The 25,052-nt window shown below is 44.4% G+C and overlaps 2 protein-coding genes across 3 annotated transcripts in view; one reads left to right on the top strand and one right to left on the bottom strand.

The window, feature by feature from the left end:
• Nucleotides 1-6,296: 6,296 nt before the first annotated feature.
• SPRING1 (SREBF pathway regulator in golgi 1) lies at nucleotides 6,297-17,390 on the bottom strand. Of its 2 annotated transcripts, none has more exons than XM_066603225.1 (6): nucleotides 17,277-17,390; nucleotides 16,998-17,114; nucleotides 15,308-15,464; nucleotides 13,572-13,723; nucleotides 13,299-13,412; nucleotides 6,297-7,975 (listed from the first exon to the last, which is right to left on the bottom strand). In XM_066603225.1, the coding sequence occupies exons 2-6, from the start codon at nucleotides 17,106-17,108 to the stop codon at nucleotides 7,892-7,894; spliced, it is 618 nt and encodes a 205-aa protein (XP_066459322.1). In that variant the 5' UTR covers nucleotides 17,109-17,114; nucleotides 17,277-17,390; the 3' UTR covers nucleotides 6,297-7,891. The 2 variants fall into 2 exon arrangements, with proteins under 2 accessions (XP_066459322.1, XP_066459321.1); XM_066603224.1 differs by having other exon boundaries at nucleotides 16,998-17,117; nucleotides 17,277-17,389.
• Nucleotides 17,391-17,442: 52 nt separating this feature from the next.
• The window catches only part of RNFT2 (ring finger protein, transmembrane 2), an 83,752-nt gene continuing 76,142 nt past the window's right edge, over nucleotides 17,443-25,052 (top strand). Inside the window, exons 1-3 of the mRNA XM_066603223.1 lie at nucleotides 17,443-17,518; nucleotides 22,250-22,469; nucleotides 24,490-24,995. Of these exons, the coding sequence (XP_066459320.1) occupies nucleotides 22,396-22,469; nucleotides 24,490-24,995 (580 nt within the window). The 5' untranslated portion in view covers nucleotides 17,443-17,518; nucleotides 22,250-22,395. The remainder of the gene's footprint in view (nucleotides 17,519-22,249; nucleotides 22,470-24,489; nucleotides 24,996-25,052) is intronic.

Here is a 25,052-nt window from a genome sequence, read left to right as displayed (position 1 = left end):
TCAAGAGCACCCAGGAAGGCAGCTAACGAGTGCACAAACTATCATCAAACTGATTCAGAAGTTTGGGGAAATTTAATTGTCCAGGACAAACCGAGAGCTGGTTGCCTGAGCAGTGTTTCCAATCCCCATGTGTGATCAGTAGTGCTAGCTGTTTTCATGAAGAGTCCACTTAAAAGCACCCGGAGAATGGCATTGAAGCATGGTGTGAGTAAAGCAACTGTTGTAGAGATCCTCAAGACACATCAGTGGCACCCATGCAAACTACAGATACAACAGAAGTTGTGTGAAGGTGACCCTGGCAGACACTTGGAAATTTGTCAATGGGCATTACTAATACCATCCCCCCAGTTCTTGTGCTGTGTATATATGGGAAAGTCTTGTTGAGCACATGTAGGAGAGGGTGGGGGTCCTTTCGCGTCTACATCATGAGAGCTCCAGGAGCAACTGAACTTTGTGCATTAGATGTTAGCTGCATGAGGAAAGCCGCCGGGCAACTCCGCCAGCACTGATGCAATTGCTAAATCAACTGGCCTATGCGCCCTGGATGCCACAAACTGAGCAGAGGTAGTGCTGGCAGTGTAAGGAGAGCCACTGGGTGCCGGCGCCATATTGGAATCATCCTTACGGCTGGCCAGCTCCTGTGGAGAGCGGAGGAATTGTTCCTTCAGAAAGCAGTCACCGGGTACCTGCACCCGTTCTGCGTCCCATGGAAGGAGGTTTTTAGGTCACAGGTCATCTATTAATCTTGCAAGTGGCAGGGTTGTCAGGAGCTCAATAAAAAATGCTGATGGTCATTATAAACACTGTGTAGGTCCTTGCTTTACACTGCTATCCAGAAAATGATGGAGCAGTAGGAAAAGAAGGCTGGGCAGAGTCCACGAAGCAGGGGTGGTGCACAGAACACTGCCCTTGTCTGCCAGTGTATCACTGCTGGCCATAAATGGTCATGACTGTCTGCATTTTGGAGCATGAGGAAATGATACACTGCTATTTGTCTAATCGAGCTATATAAAGAGGTCTGTGTACTGTGAAGCGCATTACTTGCTGGTTCTCAATAAAGTTACTTTTAATCTACACCTTCGGCTTTACTCTCGTTTAAGCCAACACCTGCCAATAAGTCGTGCCAGAGCCTCAACCTTTTTACACCTCTCTTCACCTCAACATGCAGAAAATGATGGCACCGCTTAGGGCTGGAGAAAAGTTCACCTGGAATAAGGCAGATCATGCAACGAGTCTAGTAGTGCTGTATTTTAACATTATCCAACCTCTCTTCGAAACTGGAAATCCACTCCCCATGCTAATAAATCACCCATTATATTTGGATGAATGTAACAAGCAAAAAGTGTTGTGCTCCAAAGCTTTTTTTTGGAAGTTTTAGCCAACAGAAAATTAAGCTCCTGAACAAAGTCATTAGCATGCTACCTACCATTCTGTAAAATCATCAAGGGCAGCCATTTGCAGTAATTAAAAATATGCAAAAATGGCAAACACCTCTTATTCGGAACATTATGGTAATCTAATTTTAATGGAGGCCAACATGTTAAGTTTTCGTGCAGCAGAGATCATATGATGGATTGCAGGTGGACATTCTTTAAGATGACATGTACATCTACTCCCATCTGTCTGATGGCCCAAGAATCCTGAAGGCATTGCCAAGTTAGTATAACAGAACATTATCATTTTGCAGGAAAGATTACATTATAAACAGTGACAAGCAGACGTGGGAGAATGCAGGAAGGATGAACCTGAAAATCTGTTCCTGCCATTAATCAACTGTGCGAAACTTGGCAGGAATAGGACAACAGGAAGAGTGAAGCCATTGTGCTTAAAAGCAAATTAATCAGTCTTCTATGAGGCAAATTTCAAGCCCTGCACCATGTGTGCCCGTGTGATACATAAACATGATGGCAGCACTAAAAATGTTTTCAGTTTTGGAATTGCATTATCCTATGAAGTCTTAGAAAGCAAGAAGAGAAAGTAGCCGAGATCAAATACTTTCTGAACTCACTTCCTCTAATGTGAACCCTGGCTTATGGGAATTCACCATATCACATATTTAATGGTGACACATTTTAAAGGGATACTAAATTCTCTGAAAATATTTGAAAAATGCAAGTTATCAAACTGATTAAATTCCTCATAGTTTGAATGGAGTCTGTCAGCTTCTTTGAGTCCCATAAATAAAGTTATTGCGCTGACAGGCTGAATGAGCGATGTGGGTATTATATTCACTTTCCCTGCCGGTCCTGCCCTATAAAAGGCCCCGCTGACTGCAGCAGGCGGACTACTTGAGCATGCACATAGAATTAGAGGACTACATATTGTCAGGGGGCATTTCACAGGGACTTCGACAGCTCATAGCACGGAAGGCAAGTATAATACATCACCAGATTCAGCCTATGAGTCTAAATATTTGGCATATGGGGCTGACAGATTCCCTTTAAGAACTCTGCTTGCTGTCCTTCAAAAGTAATATTCATTGTTTACTTCTAGAGGGATATTAAAAAAAAGTAAATGAATATATATTTATTCCCTGGTCATGTGATGAGAATCATACAGGACTGACCACAGTTACAGTACATGGATGCAAGCGGTGTCAGAAAATGCCTTAGTCCCCATGACCAATTTCTGTTCAAAGAATAATGGTGTTTTTTTTTACGGTAAAAAGCAGAAGAATTAAAATTTACATAGTTCCTTTTTTTTACATTTATTTGCTGATTACCCCTTTCATTTTGATTTTGTTCTGTTGCTTGTTATTGGACTTGTTTCACAGACTCTCTCTCGGGAACTTGTCACCTTCCAACAGCACCATAAGTTATGATGCTCTTAGAGGAGATCATCAGGAGCCAGGTGATTTTATTTATTTATTTTTTTAAATACTCACCCAATCCCACAGTCACCCGCTGAAGTCCAGACATGGCACAAAAATACAACTTTGTATTGCTATGTATGCACTCTCCAATTTACATCTATTGGACAGTAGTCCCTCTCTCACACACACTCACACACACCAACACACACTCTTCCACATTTGACGGTGCAGGAACGGGTACTTTCAACAAAAAAAAAATTATATATTATGTATACACACATACAAATGTGTACAAGTAGCACAAACATGTCAGAATTGGAGAACAATGTTAGTGGAAAGTTTATATATTAAAAAAAACAAAAACAAAGACATTACAGAATATCTCTGAGCATTTGGCATCTGTCTGGACCCGTGAGAGCAAATGGATCTGTACCTTTAGCAGTCCCAGGTATAGCGAAATAGGGGAGATGGAATAAAACCTCCACAGTGCCACCTATTAGAAGGCAGCATTCCTTCAAGCCAAATTCAAACTCTTTATACAAGCCTTGTAACAATGACTGGGAATTAAAATCAAAGCCAGACTCCATGTACAGACAGCTGTTTCAGGGTATTTGCCCCTCATCAGTGTACAGTAGGAGTCTGGCTTTGCTAGTGAGAGGCCTGGGACAGGGGTCAGAAACGCTATCTTTTCTCCTTAGGGAAAGCGCCTAGACGGTGGGTGAGGAGACTCAAATGGCCATGCATGCTCCTCTGGGTAATATGCAATGAAAGTGCTCAATAAACCAATCACAGAGGAGCATGCATGGCCATTTGAATCTCCTCATTCACCATCTAGGTGCTCTCCCTAAGGAGAAAAGATACTGTTTCTGACCCAAGTATCGCTAACACACACAAGTGGGTCTATATTAGGAATATGTAGAAGACTAATGTAAAAGTCAAACATTTACAAAGGATGTTACAGATCTGGTTTTAATTTGTTATCTATAAGGAAAATATTATATAAATCAGCAAATAGAGAAAGAAAAATTATTTATACATGATTATGTGCGTGGACAGCTTTCCAGAGTTAACAGCATTCAGAGAGATGCGTTACAGCAGCTTCTTGGGCAGTTCACACAATGGACAGGAGGGAACCCATTCGCTTGTAAGGTAGGCTGTTCTAGGCATGTTCTGTGACCTGCAGAGGTAGTTTTCCAGAGAGACATAAGACCCATTTACACATGATTGCTGTGCAAAATTTATACAACTGAACGAAAATGCCCAGCCTTTGTGCAATTTACTATTCGTTTGTTAGTCAGGATACAAAGCATGGCTGGTTCGCTCCTTCTTGCTGCATCTACACATTTTCTGCTCAGTGTTTCACAGAGTGCTGAGCGAGACATGAGCGATACACAGGAACTATCTGCCTGTGTAAATCTCCTGCACAAGCACCTAGCAGTGATGTTACCTACTCATGCGCACTTTTAGCCGAAAGTTGTCCCGTGTAACTAAGGCATTAGGTAGTCACAGCTGATCATCTATAGTGAATCCTGAGTTATCTCCATATAGATATTACCTGTGAGGTAAGGGAGATGAATGCTGCAAAGTTTCCTCTACAGATCAGATAGTACCGTGTTTTCCTGATAAGCCCTGCCCTGGGAGGCTTAAAATAGAAGCCCTCCCCTGAAAATAAGCCCTAGCTACACTACATGTAAACAAACCAAGAAAAAAAAAAAAAAAAAAAAAAATCTCCAAACACACATAACTCAGCTAGCGTTCGGGTCCCTTGCGCTTGGCTGCACCAGGCTTCAGTATCCTCCTGCACACCGACAGAGCAGTTCTTCCTGGTAGCGGGGCTTGAATACCCCACCTCCAGCAAGCTAACGCTCCGATTGGTTTATTGAGCGCCGGCTTTTATTGGCACACATGGCACTCGATTAACCAATCACAGCCCCCCGAAAAGAAGACACTGCCTCTTTTGAGGCAAAAAAATATGACAGTCTTATTTTCGGGGAAACACAGTACGAGCCTGTTATTTCACTCTGGTCAGTGTTCAAAAAAAAATAAATAAATAAATAAATATCCTGCTTGGTTTTTTTTCCTCCCGGTAAAGATAGATTGTAACTAGGGCTGAGCGAGTATACTCACTAAGGCACTACTCGCTCGAGTAATATGCCTTAGCCGAGTATCTCCTCGCTCGTCCCGAAAGATTCGGGTGCCGGCGCGGGGAGCTGCGGGGGAGAGCAGGGAGATCTCTCTCTCCCTCTCTCCCGCCCGCTCTCCCCTGCTCCCCACCGCAACTCACCTGTCAGCTGCGGCGGCCCCCGAATCTTTAGGGACGAGCAGGGAGATACTCGGCTAAGGCACATTACTCGAGCGAATAGTGCCTTAGCGAGTATACTCGCTCATCCCTAATTGGGACCTAAAGTGAAGAATCCCTTCAAAAAAAAAAGTAAACACAAAACCCCCTCATATAATAGTAATTTTCTGATTACGCTGTCTCTTTATTTGCTTATGTAACCTGAACGCAAAGCCTTATTATTTCTTGACACACCTGTAGTCATTAACACTGGTGTTGTGTACTACAAATATGAGTTTCCCTGGTTAGGCAAAACTTGTGGGTGTTTTCCCCCCATTAGGTTCATCAGCTAATGCTATATTCCTTTCATTTGGGTACCTTGGAACAATGACTTATAACCGAGGAAGAGGTGTTCTATTTTCTTTTATGCAAGAATATCCTTTGCCTGCACTAATGAAGCTGCAGGGAGTGTCTATACTCCGAGTTATGAGAGGTAGACCAGCAGCAACCCGATGATTTTAGACACTCTAAAAGGAATTCTATAAGATGGTCACACAGCAATCAGCAGGTAATCAGGAGACTGCAGAGAATGGGGTTGTGGATTTAAAAGCTGTGTTTTTGCCCATGTAAGGGCTCACTCACATGTGCTTATGTTGTCCAAGGATCTCACACATGTAAAATATGTATGTACCATGCGTACATTAAATTCCCCTTGCCTCTATTGGTGCATATTACCTACATATGGAAAAAAAAAATGCAGGTGTGAGTAGCCCAAAAGTATTCACTGTGCTTTTAGCCCCACTTAATATGCAGGTGACATACCTGTGTGAGCGAGCCCCAAGATGCACGGCTATCAAACAACACAAAAAAGGTCCATTGATCCTTTGAAAAGCCATGCTTCAAAAAAAAAAAAAAAAAAAAAAAAGGATGACTGGTACTGCACGAGTTGGTATAGTAACAGTTTTGATGTTAGGCCTCAAGGGGTATTGTGCATACAATAAAGAAAGAAGAAAAAAAGAAAAAGTTTGGAGATAGCAGCTACATCAGATAATTTTTTCAGAAGTTAGAAAAATAAGTTGTCAAATTGAATCAGCCGGCATCATCAGGTTTTGTCTCCTCTAGAAAAGTTTGTTTTTCCTTTCATCAGGGCTCCTGTGACAAGATATTTTGCACAGTAATCTAGAAATTATTGAACAAACTCTTGAAATCAGTTCAAACTTTATTAATGTATAGTACAGAAAGATATTTACATCCAATAAGTTATGCAAACATTACATACAAATAGTTACTACCTAAGGAATAAAAGAAAAAAAAATATTATATTTAGACATATGGGGTAGATTTAACAATGTGTCCCAGCTGCAAAAGAGGTGGTTAACCACATAAGAAACTAGCTTAATATTTGTCATATGGTTGAGTCTCTGCTGCTTGAGACATCTGGCATCCTTAAAGGAAGGTGAGTGTTCCAAGACGGCACGGGGAGGGCCTTGCCAGCGGCAGCCTATATGGCTATTAGGAAGAAACTTCCCTTAGAGACATGGCGCACAGTTAAGACCGGCAAGTTGTGGCAGAGGTGCCATTTGTAAAAGGAGAAGCTGCATGTGCCACATTTTAATACTAAACAAAAAGATGTAACAAACATTTATCCTGAGTTCTGCAACATCAATAAATAATGTTAATTACAAAAAATTAATAATTACAGCATTACATAGCTAGAGAACCTGTTCCAGTAAAACATGGATGAATCTGTCCAATTAACATAGTCCATGTTTACATCCGAAACGGAGGCTCAGTTCTGATGAGTGAAGTCCGTTGAGGTCCATCCAGTGCGAGAGATACCCGTTGTGCGAATGGATGCAGAATTAGAAGCCGCAACACAAGTCTGATCAGAGCCTTAATCATGAACAATCCCTTTTTTTGCGCAGGAAAGTAACTTCACAACTGCAATCATTTGGCTTGGTCACAATATACTTTTAGGAGTATTTTTTTTGAAGCCCAAACTAGGAACTTACAAGTGTTGTGCTTGCATCAAAGTACGTGGGCCCCATAGTCATGTGCAGGATACTGTATGTATATCTGGCCATGTGATTAGAGAGCCCTGTCCCCTGTCAGTAAACAGCATAGCAAGCAGATCAGGTTGTATGGTTTCCAGGGTAATCAAACACTAGAAGTATCTTCTGGATAGAAGCTTTGCAGAAGCTTCTGGTGTTATATAGCTGCTTGGGCACAGCTTGCTCTGCCAGCTGTTGACAGGGTGTCAAACTAGAAGCAGTTCTGGAGATATACCGAGTATCTTCATCACGGTTCACAGTGATCTGCCGTGTCATTTTCTATGCTACAGCACTGTTGACTCATTAACCCATCGGACCAGCCCATTTTAAAAGTTTGTTTTTTTTCCTCTAAAAGACCAAAACTTGTGAGTTCCATTTTTTGCAGTTGCACCCCAATGAATAGTACTTGGATGAAACCCATAAAGCCCTGCAAGCCACTTGTGTGCATCTAGCAACATGTCATCACTATTCTAAAGACATAACAAAATAACTTTTCTAAAGTCTGCCCCCTGTTCTCCCTACTAGAGGTTTTCGGCGAGTTATATGCTGCACTTTGTGCATACCAGAGCATGAAAGCATTATTTGTAACTGACATTGTTCTTGAATGACAATGTTATAACAAAAAAAACTGACTTCACCGGAGGCTTTACATTAGAGTTTGCATATGCAGTACCCGTAGTCTATATTGTTGCATTGCTGTAGGTTAGAGTTATCCTTGGGTCTACTATCAGGTGGTAGTCATGGGCATGCTCACATGGGGAGAAGTTCTGGTGGGTTTTCTCCATAGCAGAACTTGGCAATGGGATTCCTGTAGGAGTTTTCATGTTGTACGCTCTAAGGGAGAAGATACACTTGTAAGAATTCAGATGTGGTACAAGATTTCACTTTCCAGGCACAGATACATAGGTTAATGAATATTTTACAACAGAAGCATGCCATAAATCATGTCATCAAGTCAACCATTATTCCATATTTAACAGGGGATCGTTTTGCCTAATTGCAGGCATTTGGCAAGAACTGTATGAGCAACATCTATTATTTCAGATCACAGAAAGTCTATTCAAATGCCATCTGTGTGCATTTAACACTGGACAGCCACAATGTCTCAGGTTTACTGGGCACAAGCATTCTATGGTTGAGCGTCAGTCCCACCATTAGTTGTCATGCCATTTCACAGTTCTCGCTCTAGTAAGCAGACATTCAGCAAGGGGGAAGAATACAAATAAAAAGGATTTACATTTTTTTGCCCTTTTACTATAGGTTATGAAAGACTACATTTTCTACTAAGGCTATAGCTCTACAGCAGAGATTTACAAACAACTTTTAAAAAGGTGGACAAGAGCCACATTTAAAGAGTTGAAGTAAAGGGTCATTTACACAAAACGATTACTGCTCAAAAACCATTGTTTGAGCGATAATCTGTGTCTGTAAATGCTCCCATCTTTCATTCTGTGGCTGAACGATGATTTTTAGGGGAGCATAAAATCAATCATTCAGCCGAAGAGAAGATAACAGACCGCATGCATGCTGTCCATGGTGCGGTATTCTCCATGTGAGTGCTGATTACATTGTATTCAGCTTGCAGCCCCACAGCAGAACAACAGAGCTGTGTGCAGAGAACAGACCACCTGCTGTTCTCTGCATACATGTCTGGAGGCTCATTTACATGCAAATGAAGGTGATAAGCTGCTGTTGCACATTAGTGTCCATTAGCAATTTATGCAAATAAATAAATAAAATAAAAGGGGCTCAAAAATCCTATTGATGAGCTTTCATTAGGATAGGCCATCAATCGGCCGTGGGTCTGTCACTCAGGACCCCAACCAATCAGCTGAGCGGGCGCATGCTGTCAGCGCCGCAATCTCGCAGAAGTCAGAGCACAAGCCTCTGCACCAACTTTCATGTAGTGTCTGGTGCTTGTAATTGCAGGCACAGCTATCATTGATATAAATGTAGGCAGGCTCCCATTGACAAGCACTGGCCACTATATGGGAGGCTGGCTCAGAGACTTCTGCTCCAAGTACAGTGGTCAGAGCGCAAGCCTCCACGCTGATCTCCTTATAATTCTCTACAGTCTCCAAGACAGTGACACAATCTGTAGGTTTTTGCTGATTTTATTTGGTGCAGTGCCACAAACGGAGTTCCAATGCGAAAAAGTGCGTTTCCGCATCAATTAGTGTCGTGTCACTTCTTGATGCTGAAGCCTGATTTTCATCATTGACAGGGCAAGTTACGCATGTAGATCTGCACCAAAAAGCAGTGGACTTTTTTTCCACGGCAAATTCCATGTGAACATCCCCTTACAGTAGCCGCAGAGTGGATGAGGTTTTCACAACATCGCCCACACGCTGCAGAAAGTCTCTGGTGTGGAAATTGACAAGGAGGCGTGGTTTAAATCCACAACATGTCAGTCATGGCACTGCATTTTCAATGCAGGTTGTATCCCTTCAAATGTGGAGGTGAATTGTGCACTGCGGACATGTCACAGCAAATGCACCTCTTCTGGACATACCCTTTATGGTTCTAGAGCAGTGGTGGCGAACCTATGACACGCGTGCCAGAGGCGGCACGCAGAGCCTTCCCTGCTGGCACGCGCCACATCGGCCGCTCACCACTTGTGAATACCAGCAGGGGCCGCGGCTCCCCTGCTGGCATTCACAAACGGCACTGCTAGCCGCGCTGATCCCGGCACACACTGACTTCAGTCTGCAGCTGGAATCCCCCTCCCCCTACCCCGACGTCTCCTACTACTTGGTTCTGCCGGGAGGGGGCGGTGTCCAGCAGCGTGTGTGTCAGAATGTGTGCCGGGAGCATATTAACACTTTCTTCCCCACTTCTGCAGCAATCAGCAATTCCCAGCAACCTGATTGGTTGCTTGGTTTGGCTGATTCACCAAACAACCAATCAGGTTGCTGGGAATTACCTATTGAGGCAGAAGTGGGGAAGAAAAAGTTAATATGCATGCCGGGATCATCGCTGACCAGAAGAGGAGCTGAGCTTACAGGAGGAGGGGGGGTAAGTATGTGGGTCTCGGGAGGCGCACTGTGGGGTGTCACTAATGCACGGGGGGGGGGGCGCTGGGAGGGTGTCCCTAATTAACTGGGGGGCCGCTAGGGGGTGTCACTACTGCACTGGGGGGCGTCTCTAATGCACTTGGGGGGCCGCTGGGGGTGTCCCTAATACACTGGGGGGTGTCCCTAATGCACTGGGGGCCACTGGGGGGGGGGGGGTCACTATTATCGCTGTGGGGTGGGGGACACGATTACCGCTAGGGCCGCTGTGGGGTGGGGGTCACTATCACCGCTGGAGCCGCTGTGGGGTGGGGGTCACTATCACCGCTGGAGCCGCTGTGGGGTGGGGGTCACTATCACCGCTGGAGCCGCTGTGGGGTGGGGGGGGGGGGGGGGGTCACTATTATTGCTGCAGCGTGGGGGTCACTATTACCGCTGGGGGTGCTGGGGGGGTGTCACTATTACCGCTGGGGGTGGGGTCACTATTACCGCTAAGGCTGCTGTGTGGTGGTGGTGGGGGGGGGGGGGGGGTCACTATTATCACTCTGGGGGGGGGGGGGGGGTGTCACTATTACCGCTAAGGGCCGCTGTGCGGTGGGGGTCACTATTACCGCTGGGGCTGCTGTGTGGTGGGGAATGTTTACATGTGGCGGACATGGGCAGGGCCGCTTCAAAATAGACAGCGTGCAGATTTTGACTACTTTTTGGATGCGGAAATGCTGCAGAATTTTCCACAGAAATTTCCCCTGAGGACATTCTGCAGTATTTCTGCATCCAAAAAGCAGTCAAAATCTGCACGCTGTCTATTTTGAAGCGGCCCTGTCCTTTTTAGAACGACGGGGGTAAAATCATATGTCGTGATAAGCCCCGCCCCCTGACGTATTGGCACTTTGCGATAAATAAGTGGGTTTTAGGTTGCAGTTTGGGCACTCGGTCTCTAAAAGGTTCGCCATCACTGTTCTAGAGCAAGCCGTACATAGAAGAGGGGGAAGGTGAAGGAACTGGTTTTTTAATGAAAACAAGCCACCCCACTGGCCATGTATTGTTAGAGTAGTGGTCAGAGTTTGGCGTGTTTTTTTTTTGTTTTTAAGATATTTCTTTTGATGTCACAGACAACTAAAAGTATCAAGTGCAGTTGTGTTTTGTCTGATGGGAGGTAATATTATCATCATGCTCAATCAATAGAGTGAAGCTTTCAAGCACCTGTTGGCAGAACCATTAAAAAAATTAAAAAAATAAAAATAAAAAAAATCCATAAACAGGAAGTCCAGCCATATTTAACCATCTAAATTCAGTTTTCTGGTCCTTCATAGGAAAAACTGAAAGTAACCAGTGTCAGTCATGTGACTCATCCAGCTATGAAACTTATTAAAGTGGGAATTGATCCTTTTAACCCCTTAACGCTACAAGATGTACATCTATGTCCTGGGAGGTTCAGGGTTTGATCCCACCCCAAGCAATGGGATCGCCGGCTTTGAGAAACCCACCCGCAACAGTTCCAATCAGTAATGGTTTGGAGCAGTTAACCCTTTAAATGTCAATTGAGACAGTGCCATTCTAAGGCTTTGATGAGACAGGCTGCCTGTCAGATCACGGTATAATGTAATACTATGGTATTACATCATACTGCAGGAGCAATCACAGCCATTGAAAGTTCTTGCCCTATGGGAATCCAAAATAAATACATTTGGTATCATAGTAATCGTACTGATCCATAGAATAAAGTTATCATGTCATTTTTGCTTCAGTATATATGCTGCAGAAACCAGGCCCCACACACCCACACCCACAAGAACTAAAAATAAAGCCATTTATCACCTTTGTAATATGTAACAAACAGGAGAATAAAAGATAAGGACTATATATATATATATATATATATATATATATATATATATATATTTTAAAACAAACGAGAGTGTGAGCAGTATTGTAAAGTGTGACATGAGATTGGTGACTTTGGAAGAGTCACTGGTATTTACTGCTTATCCATTATAATTTTTTGCATATATTACTCTTTATCTAATCTGTATGATCCCCATTTAGAATGTGCTCCATGATTGACAATGCCGTCCAGTGTAGATCTTGTGTCATGTAGGCAGTCCTTGAACAACTATTTGAGGGTGCATAATATTGTACGAAATATGAGTGTTACACATTAGGAAGCCCAGATCCTGGATGGTAGCATGGGAGTGCATGCTGATCAGGCAGCTAGCTGGGTGACAGTTAGGAGGGGAAGGAGGAGGCTAGTCCTGAACTGGCACACCCCCAACAAGTGTGCAAAGTTGGCAAATGAGGGGGGATGCTATTACAGGAATATCACTGCAGCAGTACAAGGCCACTGACCACGAGGGGGACGTCTGCTCCAGTAAGACTAGGAGCACTGGGCAGGCTAGACAGGTCCCGATAGTGGGAGACTCAATTAGAGGGACAGACACGGCAACAAAGACTAGAATTATCAAAACTGTGTGTTGTCTTCCTGGTGCTCAAGTTCAACATATCACAGATCACGTTAACAGTTTATTGGGAGGGGCTGGTGAGGATCCAAAAGTCACGGTACACATTGGCACAAATGACAAAGTTAGTCTTTAAAAAACAATTTCAGGGAACTAGGTTGTACGCTCAGGGCAAAGACCTCCAAAAATAGTATTTTCTGAAAATACTACCTGTACAATGAGCCACACCAGAAAAGCAGTGGGAGATTAGGGAGGTAAACGAGTGGCTCCAGAGTTGTTGTAGAAAGGAGAGGTTTGGGTTCCTGAAGAGCTGGGCTGACTTTGCTGTTGGCTACGAGTTCCACCATAGGGATGGGCTACATCTCAATGGGGAAGAAGATGACTAGAAGGTTGGAGGGGAAGATAGTGTAGACCCAATAAAGAAAATGGGGTTGGAGCAGTGGGAGGGGTTAGTACTGGTAGAACTGTCAGTAGGGATACATTTAATATGAAGGTTGAGGAGTAGTGCTCAGCGTTAAAAGGCTGAACTAGGTGGACACGTCTTCTTTCAGCCCAACATGCCATGTTCTTAAGTGTAGGGACAATAATAGTTCTATGAAATAAAAATTTCCTCAAATGAGCTGAAAAAGTCTTCAAACTGACAGAGCAATTTGCATATAACTTAGCAGAATGTCTAATTAAATCCTTTACCTGAGAAGATGTCCGACATTTGGCCAAGCATAGCTCAAAGTGGTCTTCCACTGCCATGAATAAATTCTGAAACCCTATTGCAGCTCTTCTTAAAAAACGCTCCAATACATGTTGCTGAGTAATGAAGAAAAAGAACTTATAATTCCCAAATGTAAAAGTCAAGAGATTGTATAAGACAATTTGCTGTATATTTCAATACATGGAAGTGTCCATAATTAATACATTAACTAATTGCTTATAATATATACGGCGACCCAATGTATAAATACAGACCTTGTTGGGCTGTAAGCAGCAAGATACACAGTATTCATAGACACTGCAGCATCCATTAGGTAAGCAGCTCTCACAATTGTATTGTCTAGTACTGGCCACATTGATATTGCAGCATCCATTTGCAAACAGTTCTCTACGTTCACATACATAACCTGTGAAAGACAAAAAAGATTTTATACATATACCGTACTAAAGTCAGATCACGCACACTGTCAAAATTAAAAGCCTCAAGTACCTACAAGCATTTGTCATTTTTCTGCAAAACTTGGAATGCAGCTACATCTCAGGCAAATATACAAATGACACTTTGGGGCCTTTCTGGTCACCAGATTTATCGCCAATACAACATAGCTGGTGCCCCAGATGGTCCCATATTCGACAGTCTACAAGTTTGCATAATCTAGAGACTCAATTGCAGCAAGTGTGGACTGACAAGCACATACACGGAGGCATACAGGTTCTGTATGGCATCACATCTTGTATCCAAGCTAGGAGGCAGTACAACAGGGTACTAGAGCCTCGATGTCCAGCTGGGTATTATTGTACCTTGTCACCACCGGAAGTTGCGGGTGGTGACAAGGTACCAGCTGTCAAACAATTTAATAATGCCCCCAGCTTCTGATTGGCTGGGGGTTGGCGTTACTAAATTCACACAGGGCAGGAGAACAGCAACAAGCCAGTGAGCATCGGCGGCAGAGCCAGAGGCGTCGGCGGAAACTGGACAGTGCAGTTCTGAGATGGCAGGAAGACAGCGGCGGCTAGGTAAGTATTTTTTTTTTCTCCATCTAGTGTAGCTAGGACTGATTTTCAGGGAAGGGCTTATATTGCAAGCCCTCCCCCCGAAAATCAGTGTGCGGTTAATGCTTCCAAAAACGCAGCACCACGTTTTCAGCAGCACTGAAACCGCTGCCCATTCATTTCAATGGGTGAAGCAGTGCTGAAGACGCCCAATGATAGAACATGCAACGCTGCCAAAGCGCAGCATTGAAGACGCTGCGTTTTCAGCCTTGTGCGAGTAGCCCCATTGAAATGAATGGGTGCGTTGTACAGCGTTTAGCGCAGCGCTAAAGGCTGTACAAAAACACCTGTGTGAGGGAGGCCTTATAGTCCAAAGGCAGTGGGGGACTCGGAGATCCAGAGACCCCTGCCTTAAAGATCCGGCAGTGCTCCAATGCAACGCACAACTTAATGGGGAGAACTCTGCAGCCATACATGCCACAGCTGCACAGTCCTCCCCAACCAGTGCAGGTGCAGTCCCTGCCAACAGGTAACACTGGATATGGGTAACATATGTCCCCTGGGCTGTAGTTACTCTTCTGTGCACACAGGGACAGAGAAGCAAGGACCAAAAGGTCTTGTAGTAGCAGCAGGACCGATGTCAACCATGATAGCAGAGAATGCTAGACTGGCATTACTACACTTAAATCCCCAGATCGAACATGCCAGATGCAGATATGTGTGCATAGCAGAGCTGTATGCGTTTATGTGAATGCTGCAGAGCTGAGTAGAATAGGAAATTGCGCCCATTCAAACAATGGCACAAGCATATACTAGGTTTAATAGGAGCTTACTTATTAACCCCTTTTTCTATACTAGATCATCAAGTAATTAAGGTAGCCCCTCCATTTTGTTAGCCCCCAGAGATATTTAAGTTATTATGAAACATTTTCCCATTTTCAGTTTACCCCTGGGGTGCATCTTATAGTCCCAAAAATACAGTAAATGTTATTCCTTACCTAGCTCATCTGTAATGAGGTGTTTGCCCTGCACAGAGTTGCGGCACTGGTTACTGGGCCTGCTGCTGTTTCCCAGGTTAAACTGAATTTTCCAGTGAATGTTTAGCTCCGGATCTCGGGACTGAAGAAGCATTCTGTCTCGGATGGTCTTATCTTCCTGATAGAGGCATTAAAAAAAATAAATAAAATAAGTCGAGATGAAACTGAAATGTTCTCACCTTACATATAATTAGGTGTGGATAGGAACTTCTGTTTCCCCATTCACATTCTAGAAAAGTGCTTTATAAGCAGGACCTGCAAATACCCTGCAGGACTAAGTTCAGTCACCATTTTTTATGGTCGCCAAGCAATTCCCCACTACTCATGCAGAAGTGTTACATCTGGACACTGGCAATCAGCTGGAACCAGTTAGAAAAGTGTTTTACAGATGCAACAACTCCTATAAAAGACACAAGCATTTACCCAACATTGCAGATATCTACTGTCTAGAATGTCCAGGATGCTCTTGAAGTACTGGGAGTTGCGCTGCACTGTACAGCAAGGCACACTGTTTTCACAGGAGCTGAGAGCAGCCCAGCAGGAATAGCTAACAGAGTCCATTTCCATTGATGATTGACTAGGTGATATACTAGTGTGTTGCACAGCACTATAAGCGCTGGGATTGTTTATTGAAAATTGGGCTTTCAAAGTTATTTCCTTCAAGATAATGTTACAGGAATAAATCATTCCAGAAGATTTCACTGGTTTGCTCCAGATTGGTTATAATAAGAAGCTTCATGCATGAATATATGTATTTCAACCCTGGGGTACTCCCCTTGAGCCCCCATACCCTTCTGGTTTATTGTGAGGAAGTACAATACAGTTATACTGAATATGACGCACCAATTACATGCATACCCCTCCCAACGTCATAACAACTCTTGATTGGCCTAGTATGTAACAATGCTGCTGATTAACATATGTTTACACCCCAGGTGTATGTTGCTATGTGAACATGTAATTTCTAGGAAACGCAACTAGAATAGACTATCAATATCTCTGCCTGGACTTAGGAATCCAAGGGAGGAGAACAGAATAGCCCCCCCCCCCCCCCCCCTTATGAGCGCTGGGCATCGCAGGTCTTTCTCATGAGAAACACATCTCAGGACCTTGTAGAACACACACACACACACACACACACACACACACACACACACACCTTTACGAAACACATTATTACAACAATAACCGATGTTACGACACCATTTTGAAGTGGTCCCAAATCATTCGTCAAAAGTGTGATTATGAGGCGCTGCGGAATTGGCACATCAACCTTCCGCGTCCTCATCTTCAGTAATATGCCTTTTAGCTGAAGGGTTAACGTCATTAGTTGCTTTCACATGCTGTCCAAAAGAAAATCCATGTTGCCCGTAGCAACCAATCACAGTACAGCTTTTATTTTACCTGAGCAGTATAAGAAATGAAAGCTGATCTGTGATTGGTTGGCATTGGGAAAAAAAAACCCACACAGGGAAGTCGTAAGTTTTCGATTTTTAATTCTGCCAGTATTCAACGCCTGGGGCTGAAGAAGGCTCATGCTAAATTTCACTCAAATTGGAGCAGAACTGTGGATTTGTATACGACAGGTGTGGTCTATATAAGCCTGCCTCAGATACCAGCACCGCTATAGGTGTGGCAGCTACAGACTCACCTGCTTGAAGGTGCTGGTAATGAAGTAGATAAGAGAGAGGCCAAAAACAACACCAAGCACCCATCTCTTGCGCAGGATCTTCCTCCACACCATAGACAACAACTGGACCATCCCCACCTACTGGGAGAAGACAAAACAGAAGCCTCCATGTTACCCTGACTGTACAGAACTATCCCCCTACAGACATGACAGCAGCAAGTAAAGTGTAAGCTCCCCAACCAACCCACAGTACCGGGCCAGCACAGTAAGTAGGCGCGGTGCTGCTCGCTGTGGCCCTACCTGCAGCTTGGGGCTCCTTATACACCGTGCAGGGACCACATGATTATTATTGTGTGTATTATGCCCCCGGAAGTGATCAGCGGTTCCACTTCCTGTGCGAGTGTCCTGTTTCCAAGGTAACCAGCCAGAGACGCTCGGCTCTGTCATGTGATCTTCCCCGATGACCCGGAAGTACATGCTAGAGCGCGCCGACTGTCTGTGCACGGCGGTGACGTCACGCGCTCGGCGCCGCCCACGACCAGGTGAGAGGATGCTGTGTGCTGTCTGCAGTGTGTACCAAATACTGGGCTCAGCTAGTGCTGCCTGTTATCAGCCATCTCAGGCGTGGCAGAGGCTGACTAGTACTATTTATGTCCCATCGACTCTGATGTCCTCCAGACCCCCTTGTACAGCTTTATTATATGTAGGGTGCAGGTAGCTGGTGCATCTCTAGTGACATCTGTATACTGGGACACTCTTTCTACACCCTTCTCTGGGGGGCACCAGAACGTACTGCCTGTCAGACTGACTACAGGGATGTGGATCTGTGCTGTAGTTTGGGAGAAACCTGTATTTTATCAGCAGCAGATGCACAGAGGACTACTTAAGGTAGACCTGCATATTCATGAGCTGCCGGCTAGCCACACCCACCCTGCCCTCCAGCCAATGATTGGCAGCTCTCTATACAGATAGGCCCCCACCTACGAACAGGTTCAGTTCTAAAAAGCTGTTCGTAAGTACATTTGTTCGTATGCGCAAAAATGTTTGTATGGAGGGGGATCGCGGGTGGATCCCGCTCCATCCATTGTCGGGTGCAGGCTGTTTCTTGCAACCGGCCACAGCAGCTCGGACAAGCCACTTAGTGGTGCTGTTAATGTTTTAAATGCCGCAGGCAGAGTTGATGGCGGCATTTAAAGTGTTAACAGTTCCAATGAGCAGCTTGTTGGAGCTGCTGCGGTCGGGTGTCAGCTGTAAGAAGCAGCCTGCACCTGACATTCAGGGGCCCCGTACGGCTTCCCGCGATAAGATCGCACAATGCCGTGCGGTTGCCATGGCAGCCGAGGGCCTTCTGGAAGCCGCAGAGATGCCTATTCAGAGTGCCTGTCAAGCTGTGCCTATGGCAAGGCTAGATAGTCTGCGTGTCTGATCACTGCACAGCATGATATAATGCCATAGCATTACATCATACTGCAGGATGGGGTTGTGCGTATCTAGCAACGTTTGTAACTTGTATGTTCGCCAGTAAGGGACTATCTGTACACAGTAATAAGCAGACAGCAGTCAGTCATTGGCTGGAGGGCGGGCGGGTGGGGCTAGCCTGCAGCTCATGAATATCCAGGACTACTTCTAGTCACCCTTTGTGCATGTGCTACTACTGATAAAAGGCAAGTTCCTCCCAAACTTCTGCACAGATCCACACAGCAGACACATCAGTGTAATCAGTGTGACTGTCACTACCTTTTGGCACTGTCAGAGGGGTGCAAACAGATGGTGACAGTCTCTTTAGGACTCCGCTCAGATCTGATGCATCTGTTGTCAGGTTCCGCTGAATCCTGATGGATCTCGTTGACTGATAAGCGGTCTGTCAAGTATCTGTTGGGGTTCCGGCAGTTCTGACGGCGGGACTGGCACTGCAGAATGAACTATACGTATGTTTACAAGCACCGTACCCTTAAAACTGGATGCACAGTAGTCGTGGGTTGTGCCCGCGAGGCTGGACACCGCACTCATTAAACTGTCTACGGACAAAAGTTGGTAAGCTGTCCGATTCACGCGGTGACAGCACGTACATCCTGTTTCTCTTTATGGATTTTTTTTCATGCAGACTATCAATCCCTGAGATAAAAATCAATGTTTGTAGGCGAGAATGGTGGCATGTAGATTAACATGGCACACACAGCCCATAATACACTACGAGGGGGAGGCCCGATATGGTGGAATGTGCCCTTCGGTACTGCGAATCAGCTCCCCAACAAAATCTGTATGTATTACTTGTCAATCTCACCCCTGGGCATTGAAGGGGTTAAAATCTGCTGCATTCCCGTATTAGAATAAGGCCGGGCTCTCACAAACAGGTCGGATTCTGCTTGTGGATATTCGCAGTGGAAGACCTGTGAGTAATCGCAAAAATTAATTGCAAATGGTGACGTATACATGCGAATCTCTGATGTACGGATATGGACAGCGTATCGTCCGCGTGGACAGCGGGCGTGGAATCCGTAATTTAAATCCGGCCGTGTGAGACCGGCTTAAAGAGGCTTGTCATTTCACTACTTGTGTTTTCAAGCCTTATCCACTTGTATTGTACGATAACCTGTTACCGACTCTGCCACGTTTGTCGTGTTAGAAATCTGACTAAAATGGATCATTTCCCATATATTTCCGCTTACAATGTGACCCGTTATCTGTCCAGTCACATGGAAAACAAACTCAAATCTCTTAGGGTGGAAAAGAAAAACGAAAACAATATGGCGGCATAAATACGCACACCCTTAGGCCCAGCGTCCACTTCATGCACGGAATCCCTGCGAGCCCGCAGACATTGGGAGAAAAAAACATTTTCTTACCTCTCCGGCTCCAGCGCGGATCTCCTCTGCGCCGGTCGGATCCTCTTTCCTCAGCACGGTGGATGGGTCTGGATGTGCCGGACACATGCGCAGTGGTTTTTTTTTAAATTATTTTTAATCTCCCGCTTTCCTGCGGATCTGTTGCACAGCCACAGTGACAGCTGCGGGTGTGCCGTGGGTAGCACGGCGTCCATCGACTTCAATAGAAGCCAATCCGCAGAAAAATGGGGCATGCTGTGCTGTCTTCACATCCGCGTGCTTTTAGTTGCCGTGCGGATGCTAATGCATCCCTATAGGCTTCTAGAGCTGCGGATCTTCTGCGCAGGAGACACGCACAAATTTTATAATTAAAATCCGCCCGTGGCCATTGGGCCTAGAACTAATACTTTGTTGATGCACCTTTGACCTTCCGACAGCATTCAGTCCTATTGGGTAGGTTTCTATCAGCATGGCACATCTTGACTTGGCATTCTTTGCGCACTCTTCCTTGCAAAATTGCTCCAAATCTGTCAGCTTGCGAGGCATCTTGCGTGTAGCGCCCTCTTTAGGTGAACCGAGAGATTTTCAATAGAATCCAGGCCTGATCTCTGGAGGGGCCTTTCCAAAACTTGGATCTTCTTCTGGTGAAGCCATTCTCTTGCGGATTTGGGGGAATGCTTTGGGTCGTTGTTGTGCTGAAAGGTGAAATTCATCTTCAGATTTTTATCAGAGGTCTGGAACTTTTGTGCCAAAATGGACTGATATTTGGAACTGTTCATACATCCCTCCACCTTGACTAAAGCCCCAGTTCCAGCAGCAGAGGAACAACCCCAAAGCATACTGCTTCACTGTGGGTATGGTGTTCTTTGGGTGATGTACAGTGTTGGCTTTGCACCAAACATACCTTCTGCAATTATGGCCATAAAGTTCCTCCTCGGTCTCATCAGACCATAACACGTTCTCCCACATACTTTTGGCAGACCTGATGTAGGTTTTGGCAAAACATAGTCGGGCTTGGTTGTTTTCCTTTGTTAGATAAGGCTTCCATCTTGCCACCCCCCAGCCCAGACATATGAAGAATTGTCAGAAATTCCTGCAGCTCCTCTAATGTTGCTGTAGACCTCTTGGCAGCCTCCCGAACCAATTTTCTTCTGGTCCTTTTATCAATTTTTGAGGGACGTCCAGTTCTTAGTAATGTCACTGTTGTGAAAAATTTAATCCACTTCTTGATGACCGTCTTCACGGTGTTCCATGATATATTAATGTCTTGGAAATTTTTTGGTCCCCTACTTCTGACTGATACTTTTCGCAAATCAGATCGTTTTACAGCTTTTGCTGAAAAGTGCAACTAAGAAAATGTCAGTAAAATCATACTAGAAGAGCTGAACTTTATATGGGGTCAATCAGAATCCCTGTAAATAATGGCAGCGGAGTGCTGACTACTACTTATCATGAGTTTAAATGTGATTGGCTAATCCTGAACACACCCACATCCCCAAATATAGGAGGGCGCTCACACTTATTCAACAACATTATTTTAGTTTTGTTATTTGTATTTTCCCACCCTAAAATATTTCAGTTTGTTTTCCATGGCATTGTACAGATAACGGGCGCGTGGAAGTGGGAAATATATCTGGGATGATTCATCTTGGTTGGATTTTCTAACAAAAACATGGAATTATAACCGGGGTGTGCAACCTTTTTATATCCACTGTATAGGACCAATTGCTGCTACCTTATGTGTATGGCTAGTGTTACATGGAGAGCAGGACCTGCACCAGATAGGATGTTGGAAACAATGTGGCATCCAAGCTGCTGGATACCCACCAATATAAGGCCAATTGGCATGTAATAGAATATGGAAACAAACCCTTTAAAGCATACCCAAGTTTTCAAAAGCAGACCAGGTCTTCATTGCTTTGCTACTGTTCCACCCCATTTGAGCTCTATCAATTCAGTTTTCCATGTATATTTTCCTATTTTTCTGCTGCTTGCATTCACTTACACGCCTTAAGCAAATATTCTGCCAATATTGTACTGTCCAGGATGTCCTGCCCCACTTTTCCTATTCTGCCTTGCATAGCCCTACTCCACTGAGTTGCAAGTCAGCATCTGAATGCCTGTCCCTCTGTTGCATGTAATAATTAACAGTGTCACCATGTCACAATTACTAGAGAAACTAAATGCCTAACAACAGGCAGTGGATTGCAAAGATGCTGGAAGGGAGACCCCCAGTGGCAGCAATTTCAATCTTTATTTTCAGTGGTGAAGCAAAAAGCATTTTAATGTAAGTATTTTCCAAGATTGATTATATGCATAAAGGATGTTAGATGAACATAAGTAGTGTGAAAGATAGTGTCAGTTTAAACTGATTAGCTATACTTGATACAATCATGATTTTTTGAAACATGCTTAATGTTTTACATTTTCTTATTTTATTCCAATTAGTGGACAGCTACATTTTTAAAGAGACCCAGTTTTGGGTCTCTGAAATCAACCTGCACTGTCACCTCTATGAAGATCACCGATGTGCGCGAGACCTGCCAGCAAACAGAGTGTGCCTGATCACTAAACCCATAGACGATACACTTTAAATGTATTGTTTGAAGGTCCTGAGGACAATGCAGAGAAGACACAGCAGCCTGACGGATAACCCTCCTCCAGAAAGGTAAAATAAAGAGCAAAGGTGACATTTTGCTTTTTCGTATTTGTGGCCATTTTTTTATAGCAGGGTAAAGGATTACTGGATTTTTTTAAATTCCTACCAAACGTTGTGAGCAATGGGATCCTAAGTGCTGGAACCTCTATTAATTGCTAGAATGAGCTCTGTATCCCTTTTGCTTCTATTTCTTTTCCTCGGCTCTGTGGTTCGCTCACAGCTTGTCAAGGAAAGCCTGTGGGAGCCAAAGGGACAAAGTGTTCTGTAGACCCCCCCCCCCCCAGTCCTTTCGTTGAGCTGCTGATGGGAGTCCCAGATCCCCAAAAATCACACCTTCTGCCACATCACAAGTATTTTAAAATAACATTGACGCACAATTAAACTTTCAGGTGACTTGGCAGATTAAGCTGTCATGTGTCTACAGGAGGGATAACACTGTTTCTGGCCATTATATGAATCGTATCCTGCAGTTTTCCCCTCTGCAGACTGCGTCTCTAATTCTCATTGTTCTAGTGGGCAGAGACTATCTGCTATTATGTATCCCATACAAAGTACATGTGGAGAAGAAGAGATCCTGCTCTCCTATCTGTCATACGCAGGGAAGCAGCAGCATAGAGAAGCGCTGAGTAGTGTGCACTCCTTTTTTTTCCAAAAATTGTTGCTAAGCAACGCTAGGAAAAAAAATCAGACCTTCTGTGTTTTGGGTTTTTTTGCGGCAAAAAATGATGAAAACAGGAGTAAAGAGACAGACACATAATCTACACAAATATGCTCACTATCAGCTGTAGCATCGGGTGAGTCTCTCTCTGCTTCTGTCTTACTCTGCTCTTCCTCTCCATAGACTTCTATGGGCAGTCTGTAATCTGAGCTGTTAGCCCATCTTGTCTAACTGCAAATTTTCTGCAACGGAAACATTTATTATTAAAATAAACGGGATTAAAGCAAATAATGTTCACATGTAGAGGAAAAAAAATGCTGCTGATTTTCTGCTGTAACTGTACTGTAAGTCTAACTTCGGTATTACTGCGTTTCCGCAATGTGTGAACGCACCCTGAGCAGTTTTTTCAGAGTGAGAGAACCGTATAAGAGCGGGGGAAATTGGAGCCTGATAATGCAGAAAGAAACCTTTTTTCCTCTGGTAAGGTAAGTTTTTTTTCTCCGTATTGGCCTGTACTATTGACCTTTGCCAAATTTGTTGAAAGCTCAGTAATGCTGCGTTTAGACGTAACCATTATCATTCAAAAAAATAGTTTAAACAAGCAAAAGTGAACAATAATTATTTGGTTTAGACGTGAGCCAACCACTGAATGAGAATCGTGCACTTTTCGTTCCTTGTTCAGTTTCAGCAGGACTAAAAATCATTGGATGATTCACTTCTTGTTGTGTTTAAACGCTCCTCACTCAGTGTTACACATAGGACTCTGAACGTGACGTGAACGATTCTCAGCGATGATCTGCACGAGTTCCAACGCGGTAGCGGGGACGTCACTCGCTCATACAAACGACAATCTGCTCGTCTAAAAGGGACATACCCAATAAGCTTCTACATAGCAAGCACCTTCCATGACTGTTCGCATACAATGTGCTACTACTGTACAAGTAACTCCGTAGCGATCACTATCACTTACATGACCATAATAACAATATGTACAAACAGAGTGTAAAGGCCCATTCAGACGGGACGAGTGTCGGGCAAACGATGCCCAACAAACGATGCCCGACACTCGTTCTATCTAAATGGGCCTGAAGTGTGAAGCTGGTAGAAAAGCAGCAATGACCGGAGTGTTAGCCTACTGAATGTTGCGTTATTTGCCTTGACTTCCCTCCATTATTAGCAATGGTGGAGGAATGAATTAGGGTTCATTCATATTTGCATTAGGATTTCTGTCCCTCTGTTCCGTTTTTGGAGCAGAGAAACGGAATTAAAATAGAAGTAAACATTCCTGTTTTTTACATAAAATAAGTACACAACCAGTGAGAAGAGATGAGTCGCACCTCACCGTTTGTTCCGTTTCTCCTACTACTCTAGGAGTCGAGGACAGAACCTTAGTGCGGATACAAGTATGGACGATGGTGTATTTAATGGATTAAAGCAAGACGCTCCTTCCTCGCAGCATCTATTCTCCAGTTTAGCTGGTCTCCAGCCTGGACCCATTACTGTACAGTCTGGTTTAGTTCTGGGCTCCACCACAGGAGGCGCCGATGTTTTCATCCAGATGCCACCTCCACTTAGAGAAGAAGCCAGCGGTCGCTCAGAAACAAGCACCTTCTCTCACCATCACCATCATCATCCTCACCACAGGCAGCAGCCGCAGCCACCGGCCCACCATCAGCAGCATCATTTTCAGCACTCGCATTCCAGACCGTCACTGCTGCACGCAGCCACAACTGAACGCCACAGGGAGGAGAACAGTGAGGAAGCGGGCACTCCGGCGCCAGCCCTGTCTGAGCTCCGCGCCATAGTTTCATGGTTACAGAAGGGTCTACCATTCATTCTTATTTTACTTGCTAAAGTCTGCTTCCAACACAAACTTGGTGAGTTACAGATCTCATTTCCTATATAGTGTCCTTTATAATGTACCACTAGGATAT

Source organism: Eleutherodactylus coqui, chromosome 5 (genome assembly GCF_035609145.1).
Source record: "Eleutherodactylus coqui strain aEleCoq1 chromosome 5, aEleCoq1.hap1, whole genome shotgun sequence".
NCBI lineage: Eukaryota > Metazoa > Chordata > Amphibia > Anura > Eleutherodactylidae > Eleutherodactylus > Eleutherodactylus coqui.
This window is presented reverse-complemented; position numbering and strand designations above follow the sequence as displayed.